The following is a 26,446-nucleotide window of genomic DNA, read 5'->3' on the forward strand; positions in this document are numbered from 1 at the left end:
CCGGCCCCCCGCCTTCCCATCTCCCGCCACCAACCCAGAGCTCCTTAAATATACCGGAATGCAAAGACAAGGCCCTGGGCATTATCCAAAGTGAAAATGAATGCCGAAATTTACAAGGATCATAAATGATGTAGCGCTGAGGGCTGCTCTTCTGGTGTGGGGGTAGGGGAGGACGTTTCGGGGACAACATCACTTCCCTATAACATCTTTTAACTGTGTTCTTGAATTTTCTTAGTATATCTGTTAGACGCTGTCCCAGGATTTGATTTCTACCCAGATGGTCAGTTTTAGGAACATCTTTAGCTGAAGGTAGGGAAGTGGAACGGGCAATATGAGGTTAATCTTTGCCTTGCTCAAACAATACAGTGAAATATTTTTACATAACTGATCTCTCTGGGGCCATCTGTACCAGGCTGATTTCCTCCTTTACTTTCCATTTCAAAAATGCACTGCCTTCTGCTCCTCTTTCCTTAAATGTTTGACTTGCAATCCAACGTCTGGAATTCAACACCTGGCTTGGCTGGTTTGGAAAAGGGGTTCTGAGAGGAAAGAAATAAGTTTCATAACCTAGAATGCAAAAGCGGACTTAGCCCGGGGCAGGAAAGGAGACTGGAAAGAGGGAGAGTCCAGGAGGGAAACATTAACGGGAGGGCTGAAAACGGGAGCGACATGTGCCGATCACGGATTTCTACAGTCTACGCCATCAGTTGTCTACCGGTTGTCCTTTGAGGGCACGAGGGGAGGGACGAAGGAACAGTCTGATCTGTTGTTTATTTGAGTCTCCTCTCTCCGGTCACTCTGCGACTCGTTACAAACGGCCCAGTGAGGGGTAGTGCATTAAACCTCTTTCGCATCAATGTAAACACAACATTAATAGAGAAGAATAAAGAAAATGGTAAAAAGTCCAGTGTCTCATGATCTGCTTTCAGTTTCCCCACGGCGTGTCCTCTTGGCGGATCCCTAAGCCCAGTAAGGCTGTGAACTGTCCCTTCCCACGCCGGAGAGAACACGGACGCTCACCGCGCTCACGTGTTTTCTTCCTCTGGCTACCATCCGGCGAGGAGATCGCTTCTCGCGCCGGAGCCCGTCTGGGTCGTCCGCTATCGGACGAGTGATCTCTGAGGGCTGGCGGTTTGGGAGCTCGACGGCAGCCAGACCGGTCCTGAGGTCAACTGGATAGGTTCGACCCATATCATTCGCTGAACCCCCGACAGGACGGCTCTGTCTTTGGCGAGGAGCCCTTCCCCTCGGTAGAAAAGGGGACCTCATCACAACCACCTGCTCTGAGAGACGTGAGTGAAGGCATGCCTTGGGGCGCTTCCTGACTGGGCCCTTTAAGATTTAGATGGCGGCTTCACTCTTCTCCCGTCCTGGAACAGGAAAACTGAAGGAGAAGCTTCAAGGCAGCCACTTCCTTGAAGAAACTTCAAAGGGTGTTTTGTTTCTCTGGACTCCCAGACTATAAAAAGATCCGGAGCAGGTAAATAGCCATCCCAAGCTACCTACTGGCATAAGCCAAGGGCAGTTCCATTTTCCTTCCTATTATGTGCACTCTTACACGTCAACACACGCATATCTGTATATCTGGCCGTCTTTTCTAGCCACAGGGGAGGGGGAGGGCCTATCAGTGTGTGAGAGGAGTGGAAAAGACCTATGGGAGAGCAAGAATCCATCCCACACTGTATTCAAGTAAAGACGGTTCCTCACTACACTGATGGGCTTTGCCATCTGAAGGACATAGTACGTGCCCCTTCGCTTTCCAGGTAGACAAATGGCTAAATCAGACCTTTGGCTTGCCCGGCACACGGAGATCTCCCTGGATTGCTAGAGCAAAAGGAACTGTTCCCTTTTGGAGAAGCGAGGCTTTTATTCACAGGAAGGCGACCCTGAGACTTCCTTTTTCTCCAGATGAAACTTGGTTATTAAAGAGCCACGTGAAACCTTTCGCTCCGAAGACCTGCCACCGTCGGGCGGTTCCCGTGGAAAGGAAATGACCATCGCCCCTTCCCTTCCCCCTCTCTCCGCCACTTTCCCCAATCCCGTTTTGGGCCGTGTGGGAGGCCTTCCCGTCTGCGTCCCATATGCGCTGCGGCTGGAAGTGGGAAGAGGCGGCCTCTGGGGTTCCAAGGGCCGGCTCTGAATACAACCTAATAAACCCAAACGAAATGCGCCTCTCAGTTCTGAGTTCACAACTGGGCCCCAGGCGACGACAAGTGGGTCTTCCCTACAGCGTCTCGTTCCCCAGCGTCTCTCGTCTCCGTCGTGCTAGCTGTTGTTCTCGGCCGTGAGATACTTCAGGGCGGCGAAGCCGTAGCGGCGGGACATATCCTGTTGAAACTCTTCCTTCAGGGTCTTGAGACAGATGCGGTATTGCTTGTTGGAGCGGAACTTGGTGATGTCGAAGCTGGGGGCGTGAGGCATGTGGATCATGTAGGCATTGGGCAGCACCGTGAACTCGTACTCCTGGAGAAGGAAGACGCCAATAATGAACACTTCCAAGGACTCTCAGGAGGGGTGACACTGACCCCTTCTCCCATGCCCCAGACCTCCCTCGTCCCCCTCCCCGCCAACAGTGTTACAGCAAGAACAGTCTACGGAGGTAGTGAAGTAACAGTTTCTCCTAAGGGCAGGGCAGTGTGACCTGCGGCTTGGGATGGGCCACGATGGTGGCGGCGGGGAACGGCACCTAATATAATAATTGTGGCATTTGTTAAGAGCTTACTATGTGCCAGGCACTGTACTAAGCCCTGGGATGGGTACAAGCAAATTGGGCTGGATACAGTCCCTGTCCCACATGGGGCTCACAGCCCTACTGTTCAGATGAGAAGGGAAGTGACTTGGCCCAGGTCAGAGAGCAGTCAGGTGGCAGAGACGGGATTAGAACCCAGGTCCTTCTGACTCCCAGGCCTGGGCTCAATCCACTGGGCCACGCCGGTAGCAGTAGAGGAGAGGTGAGGGCCATGGAACGTATATGCTCCCAAGATGACGGAGATTGCAGCGGGAAACTGAAGGTGCCGGAGGCAGCGGGGAATTAATTCCAGCCTCCACCCTCAAAATCCCAAACCCCGAAGCTCCCCGGGCAATGGGCTCGGTCTCCTCATCTTCTGCCAGCCCTGCCTGGGGCCTGACTGACCTTATCGGCTTTGCAGGGTGGAGGTTTGCTAGAAAAACAGAAAATGTTCCAGGTTTCTCTTTGGCCCCACTCGGCGTGGGGGATCATAATAAGAATGTTGGTATTTATTAAGCGCTTACCATGTGCAGAGCACTGTTCTAAGCGCTGGCGGAGATACGGGGTGATCAGGTCGTCCCACGTGGGGCTCACAGTTTTAATCCCCATTTTACAGATGAGGTAGCTGAGGCACAGAGAAGGGAAGCGACTTGCCCACAGTCACACAGCTGACGAGTGGCAGAGCCGGCATTCGAACCCATGCCCTCTGACTCTGAAGCCCAGGCTCTTTCCGCTAAGCCACGCTGCTTCTAGATCACGGTGCGATGGTACGATGGAATACGGACGTGAGCAAATAACTCACGTTCCCATTTAATAGAAGGGAGGGGGGCACCTTTCTCTCTCTGAAGCGGTAACTCTATATTGCTGACCTTGCCACCCTCTATTCATAACTAGCCCCGGTTTTTCTTTCGACCCCTGGAGCTACGATTTAATTAGGAAATCAGAGCTATGAAGGCCCGAGAACTAGGTCCTGTTGTATCATCTCTCTCTCAGATGAAGAGACGCCTCTGTCGGCAGAAATCAAGAACACGCAGCCAGCGTGCAGCGTGAAGGACGGGCTGGTTTGTGAGGAGAATCTCCATTTGGGGCTCCTCCCAAGGACGTGGCTCTCCGGTCCTCCCCCAGCCCCAGTTCTGTGCATCCCCATACCTGTGCGTCCAGTTCCATGATGTGAGCCACCTTGTTCCAGCCGAATCCCACAAACCTCCTGTCGTACTCGGGGCAGTTCCGCCTCACCACGACGTACGGCTCGAAGTCAGCTTCCCACTCCACCCGGTACGGGGTGGTGGCGGTTCGCCACTTGGCGAAGTTGGTGGGCGCGTGGCCTTTTGTCCAGACATGATACCTGAAGACAGGGAGAATCGGTACCATACGGGTGGGTAGCGGGGAGAGACAGAAGGGGTCCTGCCTGGGAGAAGTGGGGACAGAGGCGGGGAAGGTTTTTTTTTTAAGCTAGGGCTAGCTGAGGAAATGTTGCGGCAAAGAGATTTCTTCAAGGGTAAATTACAATGATAGCAACAACCAAAATAAGTGTGGTGTGTGTTAAACCTTATTGAAGGCATCTCTTCCAAGAGGCCTTCCTTGACAAAGCCCTCATTTTCTCTTCTCCCACTCCCTTCTGTGTCACCCTTGCACACAGATTTGCTCCCTTTATTCATCCATCCCTCAGCCCCCCGACACTTTTATGTATCTATCCGTAATTTTCTTATTTACGTGAATGTCTGCGTCTCCTCTTCCAGACAGACTGTAAGCTCACCGGGGGTAAGGAACGTGATTGCCAATTCTGTTCCACTGTTATATTGGACTCTCCCAAGCGTTTAAAACAGTGCTCTGCACACAGTAAGCGCTCAATAGATCCAACTCATTGAACGATTGATTACCACGTGTCACTCACCATTTTAAAATGCTGGGATAGATTCAAGATGATCAGATCAGATACGGTTCCTGTCTCGTGCGGGTCACTCCCCCTCAAGCCTCTTCAAACCTAAAACCACTGAGTCCCTTTAAACGGTAACTGGGAAGGGATACATATCCTCTATGGACCGGACACCATCTTGAAGAAAGAAGCCCTGGGATCCTCTAGACCGTGAGATCGTTGTGGGCGGGGAATGCGTCTGTTCGCTGTTGTACTCTCCCAGCTGCCAAGTGGCAGAGCCGGGAGTCAAACCCATGACCTCTGACTCCGAAGCCCAGGCTCTTTCCACTGAGCCAATACCTGTCACTCTCTCTAGACTGAAAGCTCCTGCCGGGCAGGGAACACAACTGCCAATCTTAGCAATCAGTGAATCAATCCATGCTATTTATTGAGAGATTACCGCGTGCAGAGCATTGAACTAGGCCCTCGTGAAAGTACAAGAGGGTGGGCAGATGTGATCTCTGGCCACCAAGGAGTTTACAAGGGGAAACAGACATTATGAATAGGAGAAAAAGTAGAATATAAAGTTGGGTACATAAATGCTTGGGGGGATGGGGCAGGAACCAAAGTGCTTAAAGGGTAAACAGCCAAGGCTCAGTTGACGCGGAGCGGGGGGCCGATAAGGGAAATATAGCTATCGTTATTTTAATAGCCGTAATGATAATCGTGGTATCGTTAAACACTTACCGTGCGCCAGACACTGTACAGAGCACTGCAGGGATCCGAGCAAATCAGGTCGTATGTGGGGCTCCCAGTCTCAATCCCCGTTTTACGGACGAGGCGACTGAGGCACAGAGAAGTCAAATGACTTGTCCAAGGTCACACGGCAGAGAAGTGGCAGCGCCGGGATTAGAACCCACGACCTTCTGACTCTCAGATCCATGCTCTATCCACTACGCCATGCTGCTTCTCCATAAGAATAATAATAATAATGGTATTTGTTAAGTGCTTACTAGGTGCCAAGCACTCATAATTTCCCAAGCGCTTAGTAGAGTGCTCTGCACACAGTAAGTCGTCGAATAAAACCACGGATCGATGGGCAATGTCCGCTCTCAAAACGGTGGCTTTTAACTGGAGGGACAAAGGAAGATTCCCCCTGTGAGCTTCTACTTCTCGGCTTCGGGGACGGCCCCGCCTGACACGTGAAAGGCAACGGTCTCTAGCGTGGGGGCGTTGAAATTCAGTCTCCCTACAACCGGCCCCTCTGCTGACAGCGTCGGGAAAAAAGGCTGTGGTACTGGCGGGCTCCTGAAGGATCACGGGCATGGGGAGAGGCACAGGAGGGGTGCGATTTGGGAAAGTGGCATGGCACTCGGGACAATGGTGTTGCTCCTCTAAGGAGCAGCAGAGACTCTAATCTTTAGCGTTGTCAATCTGGCGCCTTTCACTACAACCCAGTTCGCTTAAATGCTCCAGAAATGGGAAGTCAAGGGATGACACTTCGATAAAGTGCAGAATTGAAGAAGAGATGCAATGCTGTCAAACTTCAGGTTTAATCCGAAGGAACATCTCTCCGGGCAGCATGTTGCTTAAGGACGGGAAGTCGCTTCTGTGTTTGTGAAAGGCACCGAAGACACAGTCCGAGGTCTTGAGTCACTCAAGAGACAGAGTACAACCAGCATCGGTGCAAATGAACTGTAACCCCCCGTCTCTGCGGGCCTTGCGTTCGACTTCAGGTCGGTGGTGACAAAAACGGGCATGGGTTCGCAGCCGCCTGTGTAGATGAGGGAGGGTGTGAGTTCAGTCACAATGACACACTCCATTCTGGTCTCTTTTCTCAGGGTCCGAATCGCAGAACCATCGAGAGACATTTCTGATGCTGGAGGAGGAAGAGCCAATGGGTAGACAGAATTGGACTGGCTCTCGGATCATTTTGGTGCCTAATTCCCTCCGGACACAAGTGATATCGCAGGTGGGACTTCTAGCGGTGCAACAGCGGGAGAATTTGATCTCCAACAAAAATACATCCACGTGTTGGAAAGTGTATTGATACAGTACCAAAGGCTTAGTTCAATATTCTGCACACAGTAAGCGCCTAATAAACACCATCTTTTTTTTAATGGTATTTGTTAAGTCCTCACTAAGGGCTGGGCACCGAACTAAGCGCTGGGGTAGACACAACCTAATCGGGTCGGACAAGATCCCTGTCCCACACGGGGCTCACGGCCTTAATCCTCATTTTACAGTTGAGGTAACTGAGGGACAGACAAGTCACGAGACTTGCCCGAGGTCACACAGAAGACAAACGGCGGAGCTGGTCATTTGATTAAGTAACCAAATCGGCACTGGGTTTCAGAGACCGACCGGCTCTTTCCTCTTCAGTGCCAGAGACTCCGTCTCGCCTACGTTAAAAGCCACTGTGCAAGTCACGGTGCTGGGATTTCAGGGCTTCAAGACGGCGCTTAGAAGACAGGCATCTCTCCCGGCTACAATTTAAAGGGACTCAACGGAGTTAGAGTTCGAAGACGTTGGAGGTGAAATGGCCTACTGCTTAAGTATTTTCAGGCGGCTCACCCTGGGCAACTTTAGAATAATCGTAATGATAACTGATATGGGCTAAGTGCTTACTATGTGTCAAACACCGAGGTAGATACCAGATTTACCAGGTCAGACTCAGCACCTATCCTGTGTGGAGCTCACAGTCTAAAGCTGGGGCGGGGGGACGGGGACAGAACAGGTACTGAATGTCCATTTTGCAAATGGGGAAACTGAGGACCAGAGAAATGAAGTGACTCGCCTAAGGTCACACAGCAGGCACGGGGTGGAACCGGGATTAAAACCCAGGTCCTCTGAGCCCCAGCCCTGAGTTTTCTCCCCTAGGCCACGCTACGTGGAAGTGCTTGGGTCTGTTTCATTTTAGGCCTCAGAAGAATCATTCTCGGCTGCAGGAAAGGCAGAAGAGGTCACGGTTTGGAAAAGAGGTGACAAAAGCAATTTCACCGAGGGACGGATTGTAATCTAGCACTCGGCATGATGGTCTAGAATGCTGCCGGCTCGATCGGCAATCACTGTCACAGCAGTCCGCCTCCCTGTGCCCTCCCGCTGGCAGGGGCTTGACGTGCCCGGTTATTAAACCCCCCCCATCGAAATGCAGGTGGAAGGTCTCGGTCAAACTTTGCTCCATTCCCGGACCGTCACGGTGCGGAAGGGGTTTCGAGAGAGAGCCGGGGGAGTGAAAGGTTGGCGAAGCACGACTCGCTGTCGAGTGCGTGCGCTGCGGGGCGGGAGCTTTCAGTGGGGAGTAAAATTCCTGAAGAACGTACCGGCTCTTGCCCAAAAGGGATGGGGCTCTCACCTCCCTCGGGGGAAGGAGTAGATTGTCTGGGTTTTGGTTTGAAGGGAAGGAGGGAGAGCGAGAGGCTCAGCAGTTCCTTATGGCTACGAGACCCCTTCCAGTGAAGTTCAGCACAGCAAGCATTCAATAAATGCTTGCGAAGCAGCGTGGCTCAGTGGAAAGAGCACGGGCTTAGGAGTCAGAGGTCAGGGGTTCGAATCCCGGCTCCGCCACTTGTCAGCTGTGTGACTTTGGGCATCGCTTAACTTCTCGGTGCCTCAGTCACCTCATCTGCAGAATGGGTATTGAGACTGTGAGCCTCACGTGGGACAACCTGATCACCCTGTATCTACCCCAGCGCTTAGAACTGTGCTCTGCACATAGTAACCGCTTAAATACCAACACTATTATTATTATGTGCTTAATAATAATGGTATTTATTAAGTGCTATGGGTCAAGTACTGTACCAGACGCTGTGATCGGGTTGGACAGAGCCTCTGCCCAAAGGGGGCTCACAGTCTATGTAGGTGGGAGTAGGATTCAATTCCCATTTTACAGATGAGGCAACCGAGGTACGGAGAAGTTAAATGACTTGCTCAAGGTCACAAAACAGGCGACTGTTACCCGGCTCCGACACTCGTCGGCTGCATGATCTTGGGAAAGTCATTTAACTTCTCTGTTACCTCAGTTACCTCATCTGTAAAATGGGGATTAAGACTGTGATTAGACTGTAAACCCGTCAAAGGGCAGGGACCGTCTCTATCTGTTACCGATTTGTCCATTCCAAGCGCTCAGTACAGTGCTCTGCACATAGTAAGCGCTCAATAAATACGATTGAAAGAATGAATATACAGGTCAGGGACTGTGTCCAACCCGATTATAATGCATCTACCCCAGCACTCGGTAGTGCTGAGCGCAAAGTGAGCGCTGAACAAATACCATTAAAAAACAAAAATGTGGCCGAGTCGGGATTAAAACCGAGGTCATCTGACCCCCAGGTCTACGTTCTTTCCGCCAAGCGATGCTGCGCGCCATCTTGAATGGTTTCCCATTCTTTGAGCCATTTATTACTGCCTGAGGTGATAAATCTAGCGATACAATAGCAAACTGTGAGAGACCACTGGTGGCCGGCATCCGCTAATCCCGGCTCCGCCACGTGGCTGCCGTGTGCCCTTGGACAAGTCACTTCACTTCTCTGTGCCTCATCTGTCAAATGGGGATTAAGACTATGAGCCTCGCGTGGGACAGGGACTGTGTCCAACCCAATTTGCTGTATCCACCCCAGCACGGAGCACTGAGCCCGGCACCTAGTAAGCGCGTAACAAATACCACGATTATCAGTATCGTTATTATCTGCCGGGGCCTCTGTCCAGTTTCTTCAGTTACCTGAATGTAAAGAGCGTCCCCATGTCCAGCATTGACAGCAGCTCCGCTTTCGACTTGGGGAAGGACAGGCGGTAGCGAAGGGTCTCAAAGGCTGGGACGATCAGAGCCTTCTTCGTGTTGGCGAGGTCCAGTTGGATGACAGACTTCCTGGCAGAAGAGAGGGGTCAAAAACAATCGAGATTATTCTCTCTCTGGAAAAGGCAGTTCCAGAAGGGAGACGCAGGAAAGGAGCGGTCACTGACATCCAGAAAACTCCGTCACGAGAATCGCAAGAGAGGAGAGGACCAGCCATCCGTGCGAAGGGACGCGGAATCCAACTAAAGGGTCATCAGGTAGCCTATGGAATGAGCACGGATTTCCTTCCTCCCAAGGCGAATGGAGGGTGAGCAACTGAAAAGAGTCCCGGCTCTGCCACTTGTCTGCTGTGTGACCTTGGACGTGTCACTTTACTTCTCTGGGCCTGTTACTTCACCTGTAAAATGGAAATCAAGACTGCGTGCCCCATGCGCGACAGGGACCGTGTCCAACCTGATTACCTTCTATCTACCCCGGTGCTTAGTACAGTGCCGGGCACAGAGTAAGCGCTTGACAAATTCCAAGAAAAAAAAGGAAAGGTTGATCTTGAACAGGTTTGGAATGGGCCACCCAATAAATACGCTCAATTCTTCCATTACACCTGTTTTCCTGCACATTTGGGATCGGGCAGGGATATTTCTTTATTGCTATGAAAGCGCGTACTACGTTCCAGGTACATAGTAGATAAAAGCCAATCAGGTTGAACACAGTCCGTGTCCCCCATGGGGCTCAGCGTCTTAATCGCCATTTTACAGATGGAGCACAGAGAAGTAAAGCGATTTGCCTAAGGTAACACAGCAGACATTTGGTGGAGGGAGGATTAGAACCCAGGGGACATCCTGAAACTGTCCATGAGCATCATCTGGGCTTTTGATGGAGGAAATAACTCGCCCTATCTGGATAGGCAGCTCCGAACTGTCTGGCGTTTCTGCAAATATCACCCTTCCCGGTTCCCGGACGGATAAAGGGCGAAGGGAGGAATTCTGCCCCGAGTTCCCCCCGCAGCCATGCCGGAGCAGGACGGTTCCAGAGGGCAGCCAGCCTCTCATGGCCTCGGGATGATCGGAGCACGCGCTCCGGGTTTCATCTGAAGAGGCCGCAGGAGTGCAGTGGTCCCACCGTCGTTCCAGACCGGCACGAACACCAGTCATCACGACAGGAACTTGACCTCTCGGATGGAAAGCCAGGCTCCTCCGCTCTGGCCATTTATCTCGTAACCCTGAACTGCAGCGACACCTCCCACCACGGGCCTTCCTTCATATTCGGGCCCCCAGGGCCTGACGGGGGCAGGGAAGGATCTGGGTGGGGTGGGGACAATGGAGACGACGGTGTGGCCGGGTGGACAGGGCACGGGCCTGGGAGTCAGAAGGGACTGGGTTCTAATCCTGGCTCTGCCACTTGTTTTATGGTATTTGCTAAGTGTTTATCATGTGCCAGGCACTGTATTAAAGGCTGGGGAAGATACAAGCTAATCAGGTTGGACACAATCCCTGTCCCACATGGGGCTCACACTCTTAATCCCCATTTTACAGATGAGGGAACTGAGGCACAGAGAGGCACTGAGAGAAGTGAAGTGACTTGCCCAAGGTCACACAGCAGACAAGTGGCGGAGCTGGGATAAGAGCCCAGTTCCTTCTGACTCTCAGGCCCACGGTCCATCCACAAAGCCACTCGGCTTTACTTGTCTATGTGACCTTGGGCAAGTCACTGAACTTCTCTAGGGCCTCGGTTACCTCATCTGTTATCCTCAGATGGGACAGGGACTGTGTCCAACCTGATTACTTTAAGCTCGTTAATCTTCATTCAATTATTTTTATTAAGCACTTACTGTGTGCAAAACGCTGTACTAAGTGCTTGGGAGAGTATAGCAAGCTCACAGTCACAATAATGATAATCATAATGTTGGTATTTCTTAAGCGCTTACTACGTGCAGGACACTATTCTAAGCGCTGGGGTAGATACAGGGTCATCACGTTTTCCCACGTGAGGCTCACGGTCTTCACCCCCATTTTCCAGATGAGGTAACTGAGGCACCGAGAAGTGAAGTGACTTGCCCACGGTCACACAGCTGACAGGTAGCAGAGCCGGGATTCGAACCGATGACCCCTGACTCCCAAGCCCGGGCTCTTTCCGCTGCTTTGTGTCTGCTAATTCTGTTGCAGTGAACTCTCCCGAGCGCTTAATACAGAGCTCTGCACATAGTAAGTGTTCAATAAATACCATCGATCAATTGAGTAGTCTGTATCTACCCCATGCATTCGGTACGGCGTCTGGCCTAACGAATACCATTTAAAAGGAGGAGAGAGTTAGAGCTACAAGCTACAGCCGTGCCCACGGTAAAGTAGAAAATCCATTCTTAGGCAGAACGGCCAATTGGGGGACTATCAAGATTCTGTTGGTTTAGGGAACATTGGACCCCGCAACGATTGCCTTAATTCTGGATGAAATTCTGGTGAGACGGCGACTCGGAGAAGATTGGGTGGTGACGGCTGGACACGGATGGTTGGGAAGACCAAATGAGTCTTCCAACTCCAGGATTTACTGAACACTGTTGTCAGCACTCACTCATTAATAATAATGGTGGTATTTGTTAGGCGCTTACTATGTGCAGAGCACCGCTCTAAGTGCTGGGGTAGACGCAGGGTCATCAGGTCGCGAGGCTCACAGTTAATCCCCAGATGAGGCAACGGAGGCACAGAGAAGTTGAGTGACTTGCCCGCGGTCGCACAGCTGGCAAGTGGCAGGGCCGGAATTTGAACCCATGACCTCGGGCCCCCAGGTCCGGGCTCTTTCCACTGAGCCACGCTGCTTTTCCCTCGATCCCTGCGGCCTTCCCACCTGGCCAGGCTGCTCACCGGTTCATGTGGTAAGGGGAGGCACCAAGCAATTGATCGCATCCCCTTCAGACTGTAACCTCGTTGTGGGCGGGGAATGTATCTGCTAACTCTGTTATACTGTATTCTCCCAAGCGCTTAGGACAGTGCTCTGCACATAGCAGGCGCTCAACAAATACCACTGATTGATCTACGTGCTCCCAGATCTGATCCTAACCAACAGAGCTTCGCGGGTCATTTCAAAGCTTCTCGGGCCCAAAGATATCCTTTCTGATGCTGAAAACTTGCACGGGTTGTGCTCACATTTACAAATGTCGCCGCTCTCCCTCCAAACCATCTTCGTCTCCTTCTGCTGCTCACTGACTAAGGGGAACCGGCTTATGGCCGCAGCACACAATTTCCCAACAAACCAATCCCTACGAAACTAGATAGGAAGAAGAGAGATTATTCAGGCTATAACAATAATAATAACAAGGTTGGTATTTGCTAAGCGCTTCCTACGTGCAGAGCACCGTTCTAAGCGCGGGCGGAGATCCAGGGTCATCGGGCCGTCCCACGTGAGGCTCACAGTTAATCCCCATTTTCCACATGAGGTAACTGAGGCACAGAGAAGTGAAGTGACTCGCCCACGGTCACACAGCTGACGAGTGGCAGAGCCGGGAGTCGAACTCATGACCTCTGACTCCGAAGCCCAGGTCCTTTCCACTGAGCCGCGCTGCTTCCCGTAGATCTTAGTGGGAGGGGGGAAACAGGTACGAAATCCCCACTTTACGGATGGGGAAACTAAGGCACAGCAAAACGAATAATGATAACAATAATGTCGGTATTTGTTAAGCGCTTACTATGTGCCGAGTTCTGTTGTAAGCGCTGGGGGAGATACAGGGTCATCAGGTTGTCCCACGTGAGGCTCACGGTTAATCCCCATTTTACAGATGAGGGAACTGAGGCAGAGAGAAGTGACTTGCCCACAGTCACACAGCTGACAGGTGGCAGAGCAGGGATTCGAACTCATGACCTCCGACTCCCAAGCCCGTGCTCTTTCCACTGGGCCACGCTGCCCAGCGGGCAAGTGGCAGAGCCAGTAGGAGAACCTGAGTCTTCTCCGAAAAAAAAATCAACCACAATCATTCAATCGTATTCACTGAGCGCTTACTGTGTGCAGAGCGCTGTACTAAGCGCTTCCACGTACAGGATTTCTGTCTTGGTTTCTTTAGTCAGGGCCCATGAGTTCGAATCCCAGCCCTGCCACTTGTCGGCTGTGTGACCGTGGGCAAGTCACTTCACTTCTCTGTGCCCCAGTTCCCTCATCTGGAAAATGGGGATGAAGACCGTGAGCCCCACGTGGGACGACCTGATTCCCCTAGGTCTCCCCCAGCGCTTAGAACAGTGCTCGGCACATAGTAAGCGCTTAACAAATACCAACATTATTATCAGTTACCTTTCTGTATTAGGCGAAGGCTCTGCTTCCCCACCCTGCCAGGTTTGAGACTCCCCTTAATAGGATTTACAGTCCTGATTTTTATGGTCTTGCACCGTGCGACCAAGGGCAATTTTGACAAGTGAAAAAAGCATCTGAAACCCTCCGAAATGAAAGCCCCAGGAGCGTCAGCCCGCCGAGAGGCCGAGAGGGCCGCAGCACACCGGCTTGCCAACTGTGCCGTTGCGGAGCCCAGAGCCCAATCCCACAGCAATCAAATGCCTGGGAACCAGTAGTCTAATCAAATTGGGGTTTCGGAGAATCCTCGGTGGTCTGCTGGGCTCCTCGGACACCCAGGCAAAGGTTATTATTAAAGATCAGGAGGAAGGGAAGGAACGGCGAGGTGGGGGAAACGCTTACGCCACCGCAGACGATGCCAAAATCGATTATTGAGAAAACAGCCAAACAGCTAGTTCATTAGTGGATTTAGAGGCTCTGTGGGGTTCAGGGAGGTGACCCGGCCCTCTCTGCGCTTTCCCGCTAATTTCAAAAGGGACGGGGGCGGCTCCTCGATGCCGGATACCTTTTCTCTTTCTTCCTTAAACCAGGGCGACGGATTGCGATATCTCATTAGAGAAACAGCGTGGCTTAGTGGATAGAGTACGGGTCTGGCAGTCGGAGGGGGCTCGGTTCTAATCCCGCCTCTGCCAAATGTAATAGTAATAATAATGATGTTGGTGTTTGTTAAGCGCTTACTATGTGCCGAGCACTGTTCTAAGCGCTGGGGTAGACATAGGGGAATCAGGTTGTCCCACGTGGGGCTCACAGTCTTAATCCCCATTTTCCAGATGAGGGAACTGAGACCCAGAGAAGTGGGTCTCACAGTTACACAGCTGACAAGTGGCAGAGCTGGGATTTGAATTCATGACCTCTGACTCCAAAGCCCGTGCTCCTTCCACTGAGCCACGCTGCTTCTCTGTGAAATGTCTGCTGTGTGACCCTGGGCAAGTCATTTCACTTCTCTGGGCCTCAGTTACCTCATCTGGAAAATGGGGATTAAGACTGTGAGCCCTATGTGGGACTGGGACTGTGTCCAACTCCCTTACCTTGTATCGACCGCAGAGCTTAGTAGAGTGCCTGGCACATAGTAAGGGCTTGACAAATGCCACAATTATTATCATTATTACCAGTAATATCACCAAAACCCCCCAAACATAAATAAAAAGCGGGATGATGGGGGGAGAGGGGAGAGCCCTTTGTTCTTCCCTTCCACGACCAATTGAAAAACAGTGTGGCCTAGTGGCTACAGACTGGGCCTGGGAGCCACTTGTCTGCTGGGTGTGACCCTGGGAAAGTCATTTCACTTCTCTGTGCCTCAACTGTCAAATGGGGATTAAGGGTGTCAGCCCCATGGGGGACAGTGACTGTCAACCCGCTGGCTCAGTGGAAAGAGCCCGGGCTTGGGAGTCCGAGGTCATGGGTTTGAATTCCGGCTCTGCCACTTGTCCGCTGTGTGACTGTGGGCAAGTCACTTTATTTTTCTGTGCCTCAGTTACCTCATCTGTAAAATTGGGATGAAGACTGTGAGCCTCACATGGGACAATCTGATCATCCTCTAAATCTCCCCCAGAACGGTGCTCTGCACATAGTAAGCGCTTAACAAATACCAACATTATTATCTCGTATCTACCCCAGGACTCAGTGCGGTGCCTGAGCCGTAGAAAGCATTTAACCAACACCATAAAAACAAACAAAAAAATGAACTGTCACCCACACACGACTCCCGTCTCTGACCTTTTCTTTCAGTGACTCCCCGCCTGTAATTTCCTCTCCTTTCAAATCCGCCAGACCACAGCGCTCTGCAACATCTTCTGAGTCTGCCTAAAGATCACGTCGTTTAGGACGCTTCTCCCACTAATTTATACCGCTCCGACCTGCTCCCTCTCACAGCGATCCTCAGTAGTAATCAGAATTTTCTCCCAACTCTGCACTTCTATGCCTCTGGACCATCCGTAAATATTACGATTCAACTCCTCTCACCAGCTCTTACAAATACATCGCTATTTAGAGGGATGATAAAATGTCTATCTAACCGTCTCCTCCATTAGAGCATAAGATCCTTGTGAGTCCCGGACAATATCTTTGACTCCTTTTCAACTCTACAGCACTTATTTCCACACCTTAAACGCCTCGTGGGCAGGAAAGGTCGCTGCCGATGCCGTTACGTTGTACTCTCCCAAGTGATTAGTACAGCGGTCTGCACAAAGTGCTCATCATCGATCGACTGATTAGTAAAGTGCTCTTCAAAGCGCTCAATAGACGCCATCACTGGGTTGACTAGTACAGTGTTCCACACATAGTACATGAGAAGCAGCGGGGCTCAGTGGAAAGAGCCCGGGCTTGGGAGTCAGAGGTCGGGGGTTCTAATCCTGGCTCTGCCACTTGTCAGCTGTGTGGCCTTGGGCAAGTCACTTAACTTCTTTGGGCCTCAGTGACCTCATCTGTAAAATGGGGATGAAGACTGTGAGCCCCAAGTGGGACAACCTGATGACCTTGTATCTACCCCAGCGCTCAGAACAGTGCTCGGCACACAGTAAGCGCTTAACAAATACCAACATCATTATTACAGGCTCAGAACGTAACAGTAAATCACCTAATGGGTACGAAAGTTTTCTCGAAGGTTAGCGGACTTCGTTTCCGACTTTCTAAAAGGGTGAGATCGAGTCAATTTCTCCCTCTGGGATCGCTCGCGGAGTGAATCGCTGCCCTTGCATACCCCCCGGTTGCTCTCCACCGAGCAGGTTGTGGAATGACCGAGACACTTCTCGATAGAGGTGCCCTACTCATTTCAGCTCTGAAGCTCAGCCAAATCTCACCTCACAGACTCCACACTGTGCACAGGGAAGACGTTTCGACTGAAAGAGTACGTGAACTTCAACGGGCAGCACCGTCTACGGCTGGAATGAGGGGCCAGGGGACTTCCAGTTGACGGGAATGCATCCGCTCCACGTCTCAGTCTTCCCGTCTCTTGTGGGCAGGGAACGTTTCTCCCAACTCTTTTCTAGTTTACTCTTCCAAATGCCTTAGTACGGTGCTCCGCACCCAGTAAGCGCTCAATGAACACTGGATCGATTGATCCAGTAAATGGGAAGAATAACTCAGGACCGAGTTATGAGTGGTACTCTCCCAAGCACTTTGAGTGCATTCATTCATTCAATTATATTTACTTAGTGCTTACTGTGTGCACAGCTCTAAGCGCTTGGGGCATACAGCGCTCTGCACACAATAAAGACTCAAGAAATACCACCAACTGATCGTATGATGAGACCGAACGGGGGCATCTGCAAAATACCGTAAGCTCTTCAGAAGCAAAGGTAAGGTTACACTACTGATAACTAATAACTTCTGAAGAGCTTACGGTATTTTGCAGATGCCCCCGTTCGGTCTCCTCAGGTTTCAAGTGTTTTGCAAAGGGTCACCTCTTTTCAGTGGATGCAATTCAGCTCGGAAGGTCAATTCGTATTCCCGAAGCGGAGCCGTTCTGGGGCTTAGCTTTGGCCTTAGCGTCGGGAGTGAAAGAGCACCTCACTTTAGAGAACTTACTGCTCCAACCACAGTTTTGTGAATCCAACTGGGTTTCCTCCTCAGTGGAAGAATTATCCTTTACTCTTGCATATCCAGAATCAGTCAATGATATTCCCGAGGGCTTACTGTGTGAAAAGCACTCTACTATGCGCTCTGGAGACTATATTCTCACCCTCAATTCTGCCTCCGAGGGGCCTTCTCCAACAAGGTTTTATTACCCCTTAGTCACTCCTCCCGAAGAAGCTAATCCATCTCTTTTGGGCAACCAACGCCTCCTGCCTAGGATGACACTCAGAAGCCCTTGCTGCCTCCCCGATGCCATTGAGCAGGATCTACTGAGGCAAAGAAGACTGCCAACATTCTAGATTCTTCCTCCACTGGGGGTGAACTCTTGCTTTTGCTCTAAGCACTGGGGTAGATGCAAGATTATCAGTTTGGACACGGTCCCTGTCCTCTGTGGGGCTCACAGTCCAGGAAATCCCCATTTTACACCGAAGGAAACTGAGGTGCAGAGAAGTTAAGTCTCTTAACCGTGGTCACACAGCAGACAAATGACAGAACTGGGATTAGAACCCAGGTCCTCTGACTCCCAGGCCTGTGATCTTTCCACCAGACCACGCTGCTTCCGGTCTTAGTGAGTCTATGAATTTGAATCTCAAGGCATCACCTCCACCATGTAAATGAGAATGGGGAAGAGCTCGCTCCCATGCCTTGTTTCCATGGTGACGGAGGGAGGGATCGGGGAAGATGAGACAGAAGGGCAGAGAGAGAGAGAGAGAGAGAGACCACATCCACGAGCCCTGGCCTAGAAGCACAGAGTTGAGCTACAGTTTGGTGTCTGTAGGTCTTCTCATATGGGAGAGCGCATTTGGCAACTCCAAACAAGTTTCCTCTCTTCAAATCTTTGGGTGGATATCTGCTTCCCACCCTAGCAGGGCCACTAACCAAGCTCACTGCAGAAAGTCCTCTGATTTAATTAAAGATCGGGCATTCATTCAATCGTATTTATTGAGCGCTTACTGTGCGCGAAGCACCGTACCAAGCACCTGTGTCTTCTTGTGACAAGAAGTGCCCTTTTCCTCCTCCTCTTAAAATGTCCTGGCTTTTGATGCTGAGCTTAAATCCAGCAAGATGTGTGCATTGATTTCCACCAGAGTGGGGTGAAATGATCTGAATAATAAATCAAGAGGTTTGGCAGTTAACATGAGGAGGAGTAACTAGCAAAGCGCAAAAAGGGGAACAAGAGAGAGGGTTTAATCTGTGCTTATTATCTGCACTGATTACCTCAGACCTGACTCAAATTCCTTCCAACCTCTAAAAATCCAGGGCACGTGTACAAGGCAAAAACTTGATGGGGTGGATCTCAGCTAAGGAAATGATCTCCCAAGAAGCCGAGGGCAGGTAGCCCATATCTCTTGACTGTTATTTTATTCTGAAATACTAATTCTAGGCGGTGGGTCTCTGTTGGTCTGAATGGAGTAACTGCGGATTTTTAAGGAGACGCTTTCAGAGGAAATTTTCTTTATCGGCATGGACTCTGCTTGGGGACAAGCCTCCCAGTGAATGGCTCCCCAGGTTCAGCAAAGATTAATCCAGGCAGGCAAACCAGTGTTCTCGGCGTTCCCCCAGACGTTTTTCTTAATGGCATTTGTTAAGCGCTTACTTAGTACGTACTACGTACTGTACAGAGTTCTGGGGGAGATACAAGTTAATCAGGGTGGACACAGTCCATTTCCCACAAAGAGACTCACAGTCTTAATCCCCATTTATGAGATGAGGTAACCGAGGCACAGAGAAGTGACTTGCCCAAGGTCACAAGGCAGACAAGTGGCAGAGGTGGGTTTAGAACCCAGATCCTTCTGAGTCCCAGGCTCGTGCTCTATCCACTAAGCCACTCTGGCTCTCTACGTCACTGAGCATCAAGCCAAAGGCCCTGCAGCCACCCAAGTAACGACCATTTCAAAATGGAACCATCAGACGGCACTTTCTCCTTGATGAATTGTGGTCCAATTTTAATGGGGAAATCGTCCCTTTCTTCAAACCCAGAATGAATGTATTCCTTCCCAATTTCCTCCCACTGCTCCTACCCTCGGGCCCCTTTCCGTCGCTAGCCTGGCTCTCCGCCTGCACCTCCAACCACGAGAGACAAAAGGATGCTTCTGAGAAATGCTTTTTGAAATCCCAGTAAGCCAGAAGTTCAGAGAGGAAGGGGGTTGTGATACTCTGGGGGAAACTGAACCTTGGTCTGCAAAGGGGGAAAACCTCCAAGGAGGAAGTAAAGATAACGTGCTCCACTTGGCAGACTTTATTTAAGGTGGACAGGGCATTGCATGAAACAGCTTAATTGCTTCTTGTCTCAAACACCCTGAGAGAACGCAAGGAGGAGGGATATTTTATTGGCTTGTGCAGATTAGCTACAAAAACAGACAGGAGGAGAAAAAAAATTCAGGTTGTAAGCAAAAGAGAATTTGTTACAGAAATGGAATATATAACCCCAGGCATTATCACGCTCCCTCATATTCAGTCTGTTGCTAAATCCTACTCATTCTTTCTGCCCAACATTTCGCAGGCCGGCCCATCTCTTCTATCCGAACGGCCATCACCTCGGGTCAGGAGCCGGTCATGTCTCGGCTTGAATACCGAATCGGTCTCCTCTCTGATCTCCCAGCTTTCAATCAATCCCTCTCCCCAGTCTATACTTCACTCTGCTGGATCGTTATTCTAAAGTGTCAATACGCTCAGGTCTCCCCACTCCTCAAAAACTGTCAATGGTTGACGCATTTCTCTCTGCAAGAAATAGAAACTCACATTTCTCTCTGCAAGAAATAGAAACTCCTGACGGTTGGATTTAAGGCATTTCGTCAGCTCTCTCCTTTTTAATCTATCAACTTTCTTCTCCCACTATACCTCAGCTTGTACTCTCTTTCCTGCCAAGCTAACCTCCTGATTCTCATCTCTCTTACCACCAAACTTTGCTAAAGTCCTTCCTCCTGACTGAAATTTCTTTCCCCTTCAAACGAGCCAGGATTTAGTTCTCCCTCTTTCCAAAGCCCTTGTGAAAGCTCATAAAAGCCAGAACTTCTGTGATACTTTTAAAAGCGGTATTTATTGAGTGCTTACTACGTGCCAGGCACTGTAGTACGCACTGGGGTAGATAATTGGGTCGGACACAGTCCCTGTCCCACAAGGGGCTCACAGTCTAAGTTGGAGGGAAGAAGATTCTAATTCCATTTTCACAGGTGAGATACCTGAGGCAGAGAAGTTACGTTACTTGCCCAAGGTCACACGGCAGACATGAGGCGGATCCAGGATTAGAACCCAGGCCCTCTGACTTCCAGTCTGTGTTCTTTCCACTCAGCCCCACTTCTTCTCCCCGGGTTAAATTCCTTCGACACCACCTGAACACTCTTGTGTCAACTTTGTGCTATTTAAGCATTTACTCATCTACACAGTCCCTCCTCCCATCACTTCTTCTATCTAGACTTCAAGTCTCCTGAGAGCAGGAGGCACGTCTTCCAATTACTGAACCCTCCCAATCGCTTTGCCCAGCGCTTGGCACAAAGTAGTCCAATAACTACTATTGATGATAATAATCACGGTACTTATGCGCCCAACGCTGCTCAAGACACTGGGGTAGATACAAGTGAATCAGATTGGACACCGTCCCTGTCCCATGTGGGTCTCACAGTCTTAATCCCCATTTTTACAGATGAGGCAACTGAGCCCCAGTGAAGTGACTTGTCCAAGGTCACACTGCAGGCACGTGGTGGAGGCGGGTTAGAACCCAGTCCTTCTGACTTCCAGGCCCGTGTTCTAACCACTAGGCTGCGTTGCCGCATTATGGATCTGCATTAAGCACACACCTACTGATGTTCAGAGTCCCTGAATGCACCGTGACAAGGATGTAGGTGTACGTGAGAAAGGCTAGTGAAATTCTAGCTGGCCACCTAAATGTTGTAGAGGGATCCATTGTTGCTGCTATGCTTTATCCTGCCTGTCGTTTAGCCTGTGAGCCCGTTACTGGACAGGGATTGACCCTTTATCTGTGGCCGAACTGTACGTTCCAAGCGCTTAGTATAGTGCTCTGCACATAGTAAGCGCTTAATAGATACTATTGAATGATTTGCTGCCTTAATCTAAAAAAGAACTGGTCAGCTAGGCAGAGAGAACCTGGTCTGGGCTAGTCCCGAAAGTGGAGTTGTGCGAATTCCTGGCCTCTAATAATAATAACGTTGGTATTTGTTGAGGGCTGACTATGTGCCGAGCACTGTTCTAAGCGCTGGGGTAGATACAGGCTAATCAGGTTGTCCCACATGAGGCTCACAGTTTATCCCCATTGTACAGATGAGGGAACTGAGGCACCGAGGAGTGAAGTGACTTGCCCACAGTCACACAGCTGACAAGTGGCAGAGCCTGGATTCGAACCCATGCCCTCTGACTCCCAAGCCCGGGCTCTGTCCGCTGAGCCATGCTGCTTCTCTAAATACTAGTAATTCTCTAGTAATTCTCTAGATAATAGTAATAATAATAATGGTGTTTACTAAACACTTACTATGTGCCACGCGCTGTACTAAGCGCCGGAGCGGGTTCACGAGCAAATCGGGGTGGACACAGTCCCTGCTCAATGTGGGTAGGGAATGTGTCGGTGGAAACTCCTTGTGGCAGGGAATGTGTCCGTTTATTGTCACAATGTACTCTCCTAAGCACTTAATACAGTGCTTGGCACACGGTAAGCGCTCAATAAATACGACTGAACCAATGCTGTACTGTACTTTCCCAAGCCCTCAGTCCAGTGTTCCGTGCGCAGTAAACACTCAATAAATTCCATCAACTGATTGACCCATCCAACCACGGGGCTTAGTAAATTAGGTTTCTAGAAATGGAAGGAGAGAGAGGCGCTGCCCTTCAAAGTACAGAAACGACTCGGTGAGAGGTGAGAGGGAGGTGACGTGATGATGAGGGAGAGGAAAGAGTACAGGGAGGGGAAGAAAATCAATGTATATCAATACGGTGCTGTACACAAATCGCTCTCCGGTAATCTTCGCCGCCGGGCTCGGAAGGGTAGACGGGGTAACACAGGAGGACTGAGGTCTGGATGGGGAGAGTTCAAAGGCCTTCTCCCTTGGTCACCCCAAGCCAACTTCGTCCCCGCACTATCTCCGTTTTGGATTCAGGGAAAAGCGCTTTCCATTTCATCAAGAGCAACCAGCCGGTTCCAAAGGAGTCGGAAATCAAGAGGGATTAAGGGACTGAAATCCCTGTCTGGCCACATGATGTCTCCCTCTCTCCACATAAAGCCCTTCGTCCGCCCTAATCGTACTCGGGAAGAGGAGGTTATCGGGGGCCCGGGTGGGGGCCTGAGATTTCCAGTTCACTCAGCCCTGCTCATCTGCAGCAATTTCCCCAGAACCAGAGTAGTTACAGACCTCGAGACATACATGGCATTTCGTGCATGAAGCATAACACGATGACATCACGGGCACCGTTTCGCGGCGGTGCCCGGAGCTCGAATGTTTCCCTGGGGCACCCCCTGATTCCCAATTGGCTTCCGCGCTGCTGCCTGCCTTTCCTCGTCCTTGAAAACATTTATCTGCACCACTGAAGCGGGGGTCAAGAGGCAAGGCAGGGGCAGACAGGGCACTTCAGAAAAGCAACCTTCATTTCCTCCTCTTAGTGTAGTGGAAAGAGCGTGGGCCTGGAGGTCAGAGGACCTGGGTTCTAATACTGGCTTTGCCACTTCCTTGCTGGGGGACCTTGGGCAAGTTGCTTAACTATTCGGTGCCTCAGTTTCTTCGTTTTGAAATGAGGATTCAATATCCGTTTTCTCACCTACTTAGACTGGGAACCTCTTGTAGGTGAGAACAGTGTCCAACCTGATTATCTTTTATCTACCTGAGGGCTTAATATAGTTGTTTGGAATCTAGAAAGCACGTAAACACTATAATAGTAATCATCATTATTATTAGTAGTAGTAGTAATACACTACTACTAGCAATAATGACGATAATAATAAAAATACCGGTCCCAAAAGCATCTGATGACACTGCCAGCCCAGACAGGTCGGTCAGTAAGTCAGTCAATTGTATTTTTTGAGCACTTACTGGGTGGAGAGCACTGTACTAAGCATTGGGAAGAGTACATTATAACAGAGTCCCTGCTCACAATGAGCTTATAGGCGAGAGGCCAGCTGACAACGGGACTTTATTCATATGAACGGCTGTCTCCTCCTCTAGTTAATAATTATGGGGTTTTTTTAAGCACTTACTATGTCCCAGGCGCTGTACTGAGCGCTGGGATGCAGACAAGCAAATCATGTTGGATACTATCCCTTGTCCCACGTGGGGCTCACAGTCTCAATCCCCCTTTTACAGAAGAGGTAACTGAGGCCCTGAGAAATGAAGTGACTCCCCCAAGGTCACAAGGCCGACAGGTGACGGAGCTGGGATTAGAACCCATGACCTTCTCTCAGGCCGGTGCTTCTCCTTCTAGACTGTGAGCTCGTGGTGGGCAGAGAATGGGTCTGGTTATTTTAGTATCGTACTCTCCCAAGCACTTAGTACACTGCACTGCACATAGTAAGTGCTCAATAAATACGACTGACTGACTGACGGACAGTCTGGTATAGAATTGCAAGGAAAACAATCAGGCAACCAAAGGTTGACGGCCAGAAAACTCATGCAAGGGCAGCATGTGGCGAAGAATCGGATGGAAACGCGGCTCCAGCGTCAAACGTGAGGTACGGGGAAAAGGAATAAGAACACCTGTTGGTGGATTTCAGCTGGTGCAGGCTGCTCACATACTCTAACCAAGGGAACAATAGCCTTTTGAAAACTGTGAAAGTATTAAGTCCAAAACCTGGGTAATTTTGGACAAATTCAAGAGTGCAACCAAATAAAGAAGAGTAACGACTTAGAAAAAAAAAGTTTCTACCAATTCTTCATCCTCTTGTTGAAAAGGATCAGTTTCTCTCTCTAACACACACACACACTCTCTCTCGCTCTCTCTCTATTGGCCCTGTCACTTGCTGAGATAGCCTAAGACGCAAGATACAGGATAGGAGATGCTATTCTGGAAATCGTATGGAAGAAAGCAGAGAAACCTTCTTGAGAGGGCTTGAACCCAGCTGGGAGGATGGGGAGGGACAAAATGACCTCTTGCCTTTTTCATTCCCATGTCTGTGTGTGTGTACGTGTGCCCTCGCACAGGGTAAGGACTCTCGGCGCCCGCCCCTCTGAGCTTACCTGAGGTACTCATAGAGCCCATACATAGGCAAGAAGTCAATGTCGGACAGGAACATGTAGGGCGTGCCGATGTGCTTCATGGCCACGTTGCGCAGGAGGTTGACGGGGTAGAACTGGCCCTCCTTGTACACGATGTGGTAGCCCACGTTGCGGCGGCTCATGAGGACCTCGGAGCCCTGGGCGTAGCGGAGGAACTGCTGGGCCTCGGCATCCGACAGGTAGAGGGCCAGGCTGATGGGTCCCTCCCAGTGCTTGCAGATGGCCTCCAGCATCTGGAGCCTGACAGGAGACAATCAATTACTCGGTCAGAGGCATTTATTGAGCACGGACTTTGGGCAGAGCACCCTACTGAGCATTTCGGAGAGTCCGATACGGGAAAAGACCGGTCGGAGGGTGGTGCCAGCCTCCCCCTCCTCGCCCGAACAGCAACACCAGCCTTCGTGGCCTCTTCTTTCCCTTGCCTCTTTCCTCAATCAATCATATTTATTGAGTGCTTACAGTGTGTAGAGCACTGTGCTAAATGCTTGGGAGAGTACAATATAACAGAGTTGGTAAATGATAATAATTGCGATATTTGTTAAGCATTTGCAATGTGCCAGGCATTGTATTAAGTGCTGGGGTAAATACAAGATAATCGGTTCAGACAGATAATCGGTTCAGACACAGTCCCTGCTCCATGTAAGCCTCGCAGTCTCAGTCCCCATTTTACAGATGAGGTATCTGAGGCACAGATGAGTTAAGTGACTTGCCCAAGGTCACACAGCACACAAGTGGAGGTGCTGGGATTAGAACCCAGGTCCTCTGACTGCCAAGCCCGTGCCCTCGACAGGTTCCCTGCCCACAATGAGCTTGAAGTCTAGAGGGGTTTACAGTCTTCTCTACCAATCAATACACATTATTTATTAAGCATTTACCACGTGCAGCAGGGTTTACAGTCTTCTCTACCAAGCAATAAACATTATTCATTAAGCATTTACCAGGAGCAGCACTTGGAAGAGTACGATAAACCGAGGTGGTAGACACGCTCTCCGCCCTCAACAAGCTTACAGCCTAGAGTCAACCTTCCTCTCCTCAGCTGCCCACGACTCAAAACAACATGGAACTGGTGACCGCTCTGACAGTTCCACTTATCTTCCAAAGCCTGAATAATTTTAGGACCCCCCTGAGCTGCGTCTGGATGTTTCTCCTCATTTTACATGGAAACTGAGATGGATAAATTTAGCAACTTGCACAGAGCCATAAAGAAGAGATACATCAGGGCCAGAAGGAAAACTCAGCTTCCTCTCCTTGCATCAGCTGAGCCCCGTCGATCACCATAAGAAAGCCACTCCAGCTGTAGGAGCACAAACAAGTAGAGAGGTGCCACTGGAGATTTTGGAAAGGAGAGAAACACACTGACCAGATGGGAGACGATGGGATTTCTTAGGGTTTCTTTGAGGACTCCCCACATACTAGAAGCCATTTGGGGAGGGGGAGGCGGGGCACGCTAGCAGAAATGGGGAGGGAGTGCTGACGGGGCATGGAAAGGAAACAGTAAACGTTTCAAAAAGAGAGATTATTCAACAGCACTTGAAAAAAAGATTATCTGAAGATTTTTCTCAAAGGCATCAGGAGTTCCCAGCACAAAAAACATCGTGTTTTTTTTAAAAAGCCAGTTTGTCTTTCCCATTTAAAGCTACATAACCAGTACTACTCTGGTCAGATGACTGCCTTTAAACAGCCCGTTTAGAGGGAGATTCCATGGATTTCAGGAACTCAAAACAACACATAAATGGCACCCCTATCTGGTTTAAATGGCACGCCTGATAGTTTCTTTAAGATTTTTCATAATAGTTCTGGGAAATGATTTCTGCTTTAATATACATTGTGTTCGAATGCAAAGAATTAAGCTCTACACAAGCTTCAAATTCCTTCTTTCATCTTGTATTCTGATGAATGACCAAATTGACTTGAATCACTTTTAAAGTGGCTCTGTTACGATCGTTCGTGGA

At 50.1% G+C, this 26,446-nt stretch overlaps 1 protein-coding gene across 7 annotated transcripts in view; it reads right to left on the reverse strand.

Annotated features, from left to right (window-relative positions):
* Nucleotides 1-752: 752 nt before the first annotated feature.
* Nucleotides 753-26,446, reverse strand: part of LARGE1 (LARGE xylosyl- and glucuronyltransferase 1) — a 349,906-nt gene continuing 324,212 nt past the window's right edge. For all 7 annotated transcript variants that reach the window (XM_029078653.2, XM_029078655.2, XM_039914014.1 and 4 more), the window contains 4 exons: nucleotides 24,456-24,734; nucleotides 9,304-9,450; nucleotides 3,878-4,073; nucleotides 753-2,463 (listed from right to left, as the gene is read on the reverse strand). In XM_029078653.2, the coding sequence (XP_028934486.1) occupies nucleotides 2,266-2,463; nucleotides 3,878-4,073; nucleotides 9,304-9,450; nucleotides 24,456-24,734 (820 nt within the window). In that variant the 3' untranslated portion in view covers nucleotides 753-2,265. The remainder of the gene's footprint in view (nucleotides 2,464-3,877; nucleotides 4,074-9,303; nucleotides 9,451-24,455; nucleotides 24,735-26,446) is intronic.

The sequence above is a fragment of the Ornithorhynchus anatinus genome, chromosome 14 (assembly GCF_004115215.2).
Source record: "Ornithorhynchus anatinus isolate Pmale09 chromosome 14, mOrnAna1.pri.v4, whole genome shotgun sequence".
NCBI lineage: Eukaryota > Metazoa > Chordata > Mammalia > Monotremata > Ornithorhynchidae > Ornithorhynchus > Ornithorhynchus anatinus.